General features: G+C 40.9%; 1 protein-coding gene across 1 annotated transcript in view; it reads right to left on the bottom strand.

The window, feature by feature from the left end:
• Nucleotides 1-2,561: 2,561 nt before the first annotated feature.
• LOC308403908 (glutathione hydrolase 5 proenzyme-like) overlaps nucleotides 2,562-10,756 on the bottom strand; it is a gene marked incomplete at its 5' end in the record, with an annotated part of 48,516 nt that continues 40,321 nt past the window's right edge. The window contains 9 exons of the mRNA XM_080893703.1: nucleotides 2,562-4,123; nucleotides 4,210-4,320; nucleotides 4,490-4,596; nucleotides 7,767-7,858; nucleotides 8,025-8,209; nucleotides 9,078-9,208; nucleotides 9,343-9,489; nucleotides 9,718-9,872; nucleotides 9,961-10,138. Of these exons, the coding sequence (XP_080749829.1) occupies nucleotides 3,986-4,123; nucleotides 4,210-4,320; nucleotides 4,490-4,596; nucleotides 7,767-7,858; nucleotides 8,025-8,209; nucleotides 9,078-9,208; nucleotides 9,343-9,489; nucleotides 9,718-9,872; nucleotides 9,961-10,138 (1,244 nt within the window). The 3' untranslated portion in view covers nucleotides 2,562-3,985. The remainder of the gene's footprint in view (nucleotides 4,124-4,209; nucleotides 4,321-4,489; nucleotides 4,597-7,766; nucleotides 7,859-8,024; nucleotides 8,210-9,077; nucleotides 9,209-9,342; nucleotides 9,490-9,717; nucleotides 9,873-9,960; nucleotides 10,139-10,756) is intronic.

Below are 10,756 nucleotides of genomic sequence, written 5' to 3'. Positions count from 1 at the left end.
GACACTGCAAGACACAGCAAAGACTCTTGAGTCACAGCTAGAGCTGCAACTGTGCCTCCTGCAGCCCCCTATCTGTTGAGCTTCAGAGGCGTGTTGAAAAACAGTGGCAAGTTGACATTCTACCATAAAAAAGTGAAAAGGAGGTAACAATGTCCAAGGAGGATCAGAAAGCCCTTTAGATACTGTACCGGTATGCCAAACCCTTGTTGAGGAGAAAGGATATGCCATTTTTCCAAGCAACCCAAGAGGCAATATTGCCAAACTATAAGAGTATAGAGAAACATCTAAGCAATGGGTGCTGCAAACAATGCAGAAATTGAAAAACTGGTAAGCTGTGGTGTTGTAGCCAAACTGCAACCGGATGTTACCTCCCAAGAGCAAAGAGAGATGGTAAATACTTCATCACATGGTCCAGCGCAATGGCAAAAATAGAATGGTCTTGAACTGCTCCTTTCATTACAAGGAACTTAATTTGAACAAGACTCTATTGCCTGTCTTGAGTTCTTCCCCGGTTGGAGTGCGCTTCAAGGAGCACAGCATCAGTGATGTAGGGGCATGTTTCACCAGGTGTGCCTACTCTCCAAAGACAAACAATTCTTGAGGTTTCTTTGGTGCATAAACAGAGATGAGCCCCCATCCATACATGGATAGCAGGTCCTTCCATTTGGGAGTACCTGTAGACCATGTTGTGCATCTTTTGCTTTTCAACCTGCTATCAACATGTCGTCCTACACAGCAAACCCACAGAGGATGTAAGGTTTTTAATCCATCAGACAGTGATTCTATGTAGACAATTATCTGAAAAACTGTTTCATCAGTTAAAACTGGGGTGAAGCGCACCAAAGCGTTTGATTTAGTTGTGATCATGTGACCTGTGTGTTTTGAACGGCATTCTTTTCTATAAGCTTCTGCAGCTTCATAAAGTTTCCGACTTGTGATTTCCATAAGGGAAATTTGGATGCAATCCAACAATAAAAACAAGGCAGACATTAAAAACTGAAGAAAAGAATTTATTGTACACAAAGCTGACAGTTTCAAAACAAAACATATCCAGTTTAAGTCCAGGTTATCTATTCCTATCAGTAAAACACATAAAACAACTAAAAAGTTCAAGGTCAAATTTATTTATATAGCACATTTCCATTGATTACTGTGGATATATTTCATGGAGCCTCTCGACAATGGTGAAGCCCAAACTTAAGAAGAACGATGCGAGCGATGTAGGCCTCGAAGCCTCTTCAGACTCTGGTCTGGTGCGCCCCCCCGCCTGCACTGGAAAAGGATGAATGCAAGCCGTCGAATAAAGCGCTACTAACCGCTATAACTAGCTTACGTTCAGAGATAAATTCCATCAAGTCTGAATTGTGCGCTACACGGGACACTCGCAGATTAGAGATTTCTACCACCATAAGAGGCGAGATATCATCCTTGAACCAGAGCATCCAGGCCTCAATTTCGGACATAAAAAGCGATGTGGCCAGGCATGATAACACTTTAACTGAACTGCAGGCCTGTGCCTCAAACCACTCTGACACCATTGGCACTCTCGAGGCCACTGTGGAGCGTTTGTCTACAGAGTTAAAGAAGTTAGATGAGAAATGTGAAGATCTTGAGGCACGCTCCAGGAGGAATAATGTAAGAATCGTGGGAATACCAGAGGGCACAGAGGGAGTTTGTTTCGCAACTTTTGGCAGAGGCGCTATCTCTCGAGGAGAAGCTACTTATCGATCGAGCACATAGAGTGAATCGCCAACGTCCCAAACAAAGTGATCCTCCTCGGCCCATCATCTTGAGATTGCTCTACTACAGGGGTTGGCAACCCTGGGCACACGTGCCACAGCTGGCACGCGAAGGGTTAAATAATGGCACGACCATAGCTGGACTGGCCAGCGGGCATTTATTTGCCCGGTGGGCCGATTTGATATTTAATTTTTATGGGCCGATGATTTTTTTTTTTTTTTTTTGTAACGGTATAAACAATGAAAGGTGGTGGATTGGCCAGATGCTGGTCGATGTGTAAAAATAACTCAGGATATACAGGAGGAGGAGAGACCCAAGGCGGTGAACTGAACTTCAGGTAAGAAGTTATGAACTGCAGTCTATCTGGGTCAGATATAATCCAAGTTTAGATGTTGTTTATTTTCGTTGTGCTGACTTTTTACAGTCAGTTACAATCAGTAGCGGTTTTAGATAAGGAGCGACACGGGCAGTTGCCCGGGGCGGCATCGTGGTGGGGGGCGGCATCACGGGCATCGGCAAAAAAAAATAAAAATTCTCGTACTCATGCTGCCCCGACGTCAGCCAGCGCATATTGGGAATGGTACAGGCACCGATCGGTTTTCTATCGCCCATTTGCTGGGAGTAAGGGCGCCCTTCGTTTGCGAGGTGCGCCTGCTGCTTGCGGCGCAGAGAGGAGAGGGCGGGGCGGCGGGGGATTTTCTGACCGGCTGGAGCAGCATCTAATAACCATCTCGCAAAGTAAAACAAAATAAAAACAAACCAACAAACACAAACACACCAGACATCATGATACAGATTTATAATTTGCGCCTGCTCGCTGCTGAAGTCAAAGTAAACTTTATTGTCATCTCCGCTACATACAGTCCAGTATATAGAGAGACGAGACGACAAGGCTCCAGTTACAGCAGTGCAAGTAAACAAACAATATATATAAGAAGAGTAAGAAAACAAATGTACACTTTAGGACCAGGGGTAAAGGGATCAATAACAGTTTAAAATTTATAGTTTGATGATTTAAAGTCTCACACACAAGCCGTCGAAAGGGGAGGGGGGCCGGCTGCTTCCAAATAGAGCACATTTCATTTATAATGTTGTAAATCCAAGCCCATTATGTATTCATGATTTGAATCCTGGGTTGTGTGAAATCTCAGAAATGCACCCTAGACAAAGTGAATCTGTGAACTAAGGTGTAGGTGTGTTAGATCATGTTGTGGTGATCCTTGGGTTGGGGGAAGGGTGTTCATATTGGAGTGCAAAATTAAAACCAATGGAAGATGGACAAGAAAAGTTCAAAGCCATCAGGTCCTCAGTTTAGAAAAAAGAGAAAAGAAGAGGAGGAGAAACGAGCAAAAGATGCAGGTAAGCAGATGTGTCATTGAATAATGGCAGGTCATCCTGAAACAATCAGAATCAGAATACTTTATTAATCATAAACAGACAGGAGCTCAGACAGATACTGAGGTAAAAAAGAAAACCTGCCTCACAAACTGCTTGTCAGATTAACTTTTACCCTGAGCACATCAGCAGAATTACCCACACTTTATAAGAGCAAAAACATAGCAGGATTAATGAAGCTCAAAATCTTAATATGAAAACTAAATATAAAAACATAATAATAAAAAACATTGGGTGGGGGCTGGGGGGTTAAACTACAAATCAATTGATAGATAACTTAGGGCTGCCCTAAAGTGTACCCTACTTTATCTCCCTTCTGGACTATCCAGTGGGCTAAAATCTACAAAGTAAACATGAATTTGATGAGACTTGAAAATATGAATTGTTTACTATAACCAAAGATTTCTGCAGTCAGTCTCAACCTGCTGGCCTGCTTTTTAGAAAGAATGCAGGTCAAAGAAACAGGCATGGGCTTCACATTTTGACCTGAAAGCTGTTTCCTTGTTTAGTCAATTCTATATGTATCAAAACCCAAAATAAACAAATATTTAGAAGGTCATATTGATTGTAAAAAAATTGAGGCGGATATCAACAGCAATCCCTACTTTTTAAAAAAATTACATTTCTAGTTTTTACAGTGCTATCTTTGCACATTTTTGCATGAAATTTGGGATTTAACTGATCTGATCGTTGCATTATGTTTTCAATATTACAAACTTTTTATACACATGAGCAAAGCATGAATGATCTATCAGTTAACAGACGAATATAGATTTACCAATGTTGTAGCTACAGCAGTGTCCATAACCTTAAGACCATGCTGTATAACTGACATCACTGACTCTTGGTCTCAGTAACCAGCTGCTTTGCCTTTTTTCCTTTCATCAGACCATGCAGAGATACAGCTGCCCGCCTTTTCCACAGCGTTAACTGTGTTGTAGAATTTTGCTATTTTATGTCCCTTAGCTTCAAGACCATCAACTACATCCTGCAGGGCAAAGAGGAGAGAGACTCAGATGGAACAAGAGAAGTAGAACTTATTAATTTATCATTTAAATACATTGAATAAATTACCTTTTCAAGCTTGGGTTCAGGTTTTACTTCACTTTTAGAGTCTACAAGAACAACAGGCGTAATAATTGCCTCCTTAAGGCTCTTTCCAAACCAAGGGTGGTTCATGAGCGCCTTGGAGAGAAAAAAAAATGAGATGAGAAAGTGATGATTACAGGATAAATTAGGGTGAAGAATCTTGTTGCTATGATGCAAGCTTTAACAGCAAAGACCAGCATCAGTCCACATCAATTTATTTTATTTAATATGTAACGGCACCTTTGTGTGTACCATGCATACATACCGAGGCCACAGCCGGTGGAATCGTTTCAGAACCAGACCCTCCAATCACCAGCGTCTTCGACGGAGACTTCAGCACAGATGGGGCCATATTGGAGGGAGGCCGCTCCCCTGAGAAATACAACAAAGACCTTGAATGACAAAACTAGAAAACAGAAATCAGTCTGTACACACATATCTGTGCATAAATCATTTACACAAATGTTTCATACACGAATCAGTGACTGTATTTTCATGCAGTATTTTCATACCTGAATTTTTTATACTCTACAACAGGGGTGTCAAACTCCCGGCCTCGAAGGCCAGTGTCCTGCAGGTTTTAGATAAGACTCTGGGTGAACACACCTGAATCAAATGATTAGTTCATTACCAGGCTTCTGGAGAACTCCAAGACATGTTGGCTGTATCCCAATTCAGGGTCTGCAGCCTTAAAGGCCGCATTTTAAGGCCGATTATGTTAAAGTGAATTGTTAAATGTTTGTCATTTTTATGCTTACCATCTCTACATTGTTTTAACTCTGTGATGAAAGAAATTATTTCTTCCCCCCTCCCCAGATTCTCGAGGTTCTGGGTGGGGGCTGTAGTGTTTTATCACAGGCACATCCTTGTGAAGGTCTGTTTGATGTTGGTAAACTTCCTCCCCTTTGTATGGCTTCACTTTGTTATCTAGGGTGAACCATGAATTGGGTGTGGGGGAGACTACCCTCTTTATGACCAAGGATGTTGCTCCTGCTTTTATGCTTTTATGACCCTTTTTGGTCAGCAGGAGAACACACACATACAGTGCCTTGTCTTTGTAACCAAGGGGGGTTATGAGGGGAGGTGTTTGTAAACTATTGTTTATTGTGTGAACGTTTTCAATAAAAGGCAGCGAGAGGAGGCCATCATCGGGGTCACTCGTAAGGAGATTCGAAGTGCGTTTCTGAGATACCGACGAGGCCTCCCTTGCAAGTAAATCGATTGATCGCTGTTGCCTTGTTTTTCTTTCACGGGAATAAGTCCTGGATACAGCAGGGTCTGAGTTTAGACCCAACAGATTACGTCACAGCGACGCGACGAAGGCTGTCCCAATTCAAAGGCTGCTCGAAATGCTGCCCTCAAATGCGTCCTTCATTTCCCTGAATTTTAAGGATGTGGCAGTGTAGACTTCGTGGCCCAACATATCCCATAATGCATAGCATGGCGGTGGGTGTCGATAATTTTGCCAAAAAAAAAAAAAAAAAACGGCGGATGAGGGGCGCCCGAAGAGTAAACTTTAAGTAAGTACTGAATATTATGTCACTTATTTATGTGCAAATGTTTAATAACGAAGAACATTAAACATTACTGTTGGCCACATGTCGGCAAAGTTATGTGACATTAGTGACGTTTGTGCTAACTTGGTTTTAAAGCCTTTACTTTAAAATATACGCCGTTCAATAGCTGAGCTTAATCTTACAGAGAATGATCAAAGCTCATGTAGAAACAAACAAACAAATGAACAAAAAGGTTTCTCCTTCATTCCTGTCAAACAAAGCTGTATGAAACGTTTCCAGCTGTTAGTATCATGGTTGCTAGGCAACCTGGGCAGCGCGACGGAGGCTAGACCGTCCCATTTCACAAGCCTCGCACTTCCGGCCTCAGCGGTCTTTGATTACGCGGCCCTTGTGGACCGTTAAGGCTGCGTACTTTAAGGCTGCAGACCCTGAATTGGGATACAGCCGCTGAGGAGGTAATTTATCTGTGTTTGATCAAGGACACATGTAAAATCTGCAGGACACTGGCCCTCAAAGCCTGGAGTTCGACACCTGTGCTCTACAAACAAGTTTAGAATTGCATCCGCCCATGCTTATCAACAAATGATGAAAGTGCACACACAACAAGTGAGTTATCGCTACTGAATCTGTATCAAACTAAAGTGAAATGTCTTTCAAAGTGCAGCTATTACTGAGACTCTGTCAGTGTGTTAGATTAATGTTTGAATGATGCTATGTCCAAACTGAATTATACAGAACCTTGAACACACTTGAATCAATATTATAGATCTATATATAGATTCATCCATCGATTATCTTCAGCTTATCCTTCTCAGGGTTGCAGGGGTGGTGGAGCCAATCCTAGCTACCATAGGGCGAGAGGCAGGGTAAACCGAGGTCAGGTCGCTAGCCGGATGCAGCGCTAACACAGAGAGACACTCGCATTCACACCTATGGGCAATTTAGATTCACCAATTAGCCTAACCCTACTAACTGCATGTCTTTGGACTGTGGGAGGATGCTGCAGTACCCAGAGAGAACTCACACAAACATGGGGAGAACATGCAAGCTCCACACAAGTGGGATCAAACTCAGGGCCTTCTTGCTATAAGGCAGGGGTGTCAAACTCAAATACACAGTGGGCCAAAATTCAAAACTGGAACAAAGTCGCGGGCTAACATTAATATTTATTGAAATATATTTATTCCTCCAGATATAAGAATGAATCTTTTCTTATGGACTCAAACACGTTTTGCTGAAAAACTGAATATGGAACAAACAAAGCTTAATACTAAACAATATATCTATTAGCTGTATAATACCAGTAGGCCAGCTCTAATAGTAATTTGGTATGGCTTTGCGGGCCAAATGTAATTAGGCTCCGGGCCAAATTTGGCCCGCGGGCCAGAGTTTGACACCTATGCTATAAGGCAACACCGTGCCAGTGTGCTGTCCTCTATATAATTTTAAATGAATATAAATATCCATATACCGTCAAATCACAATGGTACATTTATATTATAAGGTTAACCCACTTCAGTAGAGAGAAACCCCCAACAATAAGAAGAGCCCCTTATGAGCAAGTACTTGGTGACAGTGTGAAGGAAAAACTTCACACAACAACACGTTGACATGGAAACAGATTTTACTACAGCAGTAGTAAAACTGTGCCTGTTCTTGAACATTCAAACATTTTAGCAGGCTATGGTATTAAACAGAAAATGCAATTTTAGTCCAAATTCACATGATGTGTTTCAGTTTGGCAAAACATCGTGGAAATGATCAACAAGTTTAGTTTTTCCATGATCAACAAAATATGATGCATCACAATGAATTATGAAATGCCATTTTCTCCTCTCATTTCCTCAATGGCACTATTTTGCCATTAATAGAAATTACTTAAAGAAATATGTCCTGTCAGGAAAATAATTTCAGGAAAAAAATTTAACTCTTTGTGGTATTAGTTTTGAAATAATCCACCTTCCTCGTCTGATTACTTGTATTTCATAAATAATAAATGTAAAAAGCATCCTACTGATCTCTTACCAGGAGAGACGCTATCAGCTCTACCACAGAAGTCAGACAGCTGGTTGTTGAGAATGATTCCAGTGCTTGGAGAGAGGACCCTGGAGCCGAATCTGTAAACAAAAAAACTAAATTAACTACAAAGCCAAGACACTCTTTGTAGTATAGAAATAGTCTAAAAATAAGTTCCTCCATAATCTCTTAAATCTTCAGTTTCAAGAAAGAAAAATATCTGATAGCTGGTTTCTAGCAGTGAAACAGAATGATGCAGGTACTGACTCATCGTTGATGCTGCTGGTGACAGACACAGCAGATCCATCTTCAGCCAGCACAGATACATGTGTGGTGCCGATGCTGTCCAGATACAAGTTGATGCCAGGATCACGAGTCTTGTCGCTGCTGATCAAGCTTCGTTTGCTGTCTGCAAAGCTATCCTGTGTCAGTTTCTTTGCCATCTGTGTGAAATACAGAGAATTAATAAAATGAATTAATGAAACTAAATAAATATGCACATTACAGAAAATACATTGCTGTCAAGAAATTTATAAAATTGGAGCCAAATGTTAACAGAATTTTGATCATTGATCCATCACTGATGTAAGATGAATGAATGAATGAATACTAGAGGTTATAATATTGGTTAGTGATCAAGCTCAACATATGACTGCCAAAGATAGAGTCTCTGAAATTCAGTCATCTGTGTGAACTACAGAGTATCTGAAAACATCACATTACACAAAATTATACTTATATTTAAATACTAAGATAATAATAACAATAATATATACATACTAAATTAAAGACAAATATTAAGCCAATTTAGGTTTATGTGCTTTTAAAACTTGTATTTATATGTATATGTTTTAAAAGCTACATCACTGCTCAGAATGATGCTGAAATGAAAATGCTGAGACTCAAAGAAATTCTTACAGCACTCTACTGGTTTTCTACACCCTTAGTGCTTCTATAAGAACTTTAATTGTAAGTAGCAGCCAGGTACTGATAATCAAATGCCCCTGATTGATCATTAACAAAGGTGAACACTTCTGTAAAAACACTTTGTTAACACAAAGTCACAATCTCAACCCAACAAATTAACCTAAAGTCCAACTGTGCAAAACTCAGAGATATTACAAAAAAACCTCAACTCATTATCAGTGTGCATAAACTGACTGTGGTGGGGTGTAGTTTGTGGATGAGCTGCAGGCAAGGGGTGGTTTGTTTTGTGTTTTGTGATGTGGTATTGTTACTTTTAATTGTTTAGTCACTTAAATAGAATCATTCTTTATGCAACAAAGCAGGTGCAAATCTGTAGGATTTTGAGATACTTACTTCATCTGAGCTGAAGTTTGGATCGCTGATATTTGTCTTTAATTCATTGGCAAATTTTAAAGCTTCAATATAACGGTGATAAAACAAAATCTTTTCATCAGTCGTCTTAGGTTCTGATTCCATTTTGTATCCTAAAAATATTTTAAAAAAAAATAATTTTTGGATTGAAAACATCAATTCTTAGTGTATCACATTTGTAAAGATTGATAAGCATCATTTTCCTATATGAATCAAACTCTACATGCTAGAAGCAACAATCAGGAACCTTTCATGATGTTGAGGATGAGGCTGAGGATGGCTCCTCCTGCAGGGGGCGGAGGGAAGTACAGCTTATACTCTCCCAAAGAAATATTCCACGCATCAGTCACTTTAGCTTCATACAATTCCAAGTCCTCCCGTGTGAGGTTTCCTCCTGAGCAAGAACAGTGAAACAAATGATTCTGCTGAGTACAAATGAACACAATGAATTTCATAATCAAGAGTTTGAATGGATCGAGACAGATCACAGTGTAGCCTGTGAGGGATCATGTTACAGTTTTCCAAAACCAATAGATTTTTGTAATTTGTAATTAGATCATTGTGCCTGGCAGACATAGAAAACGGTCAGAAAGAGAGCAGGATGAAACCCGTCTGATAATACCTGCATCCTGAATGTCACTGGTTAAATTCTTTGCTATTGTTCCGTTGTAAAACACATCTGGTCCCTCGTTTGCGATCAAAGTGTCAGCCAGTTTCTCAAATTTCACAGTATCACCGGTCTTAAGCAGGTTCCCATTTTTATCTAAATATAACTCCCTAAAAGACAAAGACAGTGAAATAAAGCTGAACCATTCATTGTTTGCTCTTTGTATTTTTGAAATCACATTGTGGGTGTATTTCATACCGTAGTGACGTGTTACCAATGCGTGGGATGTGTTGACCTTGGTAGTAAGGAATAGGGAATCCTTCTCTGGCTAATTTGATGGTCGGCTGAAAGAGGTCGGCCCACGGCAACTTCCCATAAAGCCGGTGTGCCGCTTCATAACCTCGAATTTCCCCAGGAACCCCAATCCATTTGCTATCTGGTTAGACAGATAATGGGTAGTCAGTGCTGGAAAGTCCCACATACATTTGCTCGTGTTTTAAGTAAACTGTAAGGTCCTGACCTTTAATGATCTGAGATGACATTTGTTATAATTTGGTGCTCTTTAAATACTATATTCTGCTCCATTTTCAGAGGGAAACTGTCACGGCCTGGGGGATCAGCGAGACGCTGATCGGCTATTTCTACATTTTTCTCTCTCTCGCTCTCTCTCTCCTCCTCTCTGTCGCTGGGGCGGAACTCATTGTGGGTTCACACCCTCGGCCCATGCCCACGCCCACGGAAGGGAAACACACCTGATGCCCATCAAGGTGATCGGCATTTAAGCCAGGACGGGACTGCTGGTGTTTGCTGGATCGTTGTCTGCCATGCGTCAGTGAGAGTCGAAACTACAGCACAGCTAAGTCAAGAGTCTATAGTGAACTTTGTAATTAATTCTCGTTTCCTCGTCTACAGACCTCCTGGATACCTTCCCTGTGTGAAACTTTGTGTCGAGTGTGAGGAGTGGATCTGTGGTTGTCAGTGTGGAGAGTTGGAGAACGAGTGATTTCCCCCTTTGGATTTCCCTGGAGCCCCATCCCTCACATTGTTGTATATA

Source organism: Rhamphochromis sp. 'chilingali', assembly GCF_963969265.1.
Source record: "Rhamphochromis sp. 'chilingali' genome assembly, chromosome: 10".
NCBI classification, from domain to species: domain Eukaryota; kingdom Metazoa; phylum Chordata; class Actinopteri; order Cichliformes; family Cichlidae; genus Rhamphochromis; species Rhamphochromis sp. 'chilingali'.
Note: the sequence above shows the minus strand (reverse complement) of the source record. Positions and strands in the feature narration are given on the sequence as shown.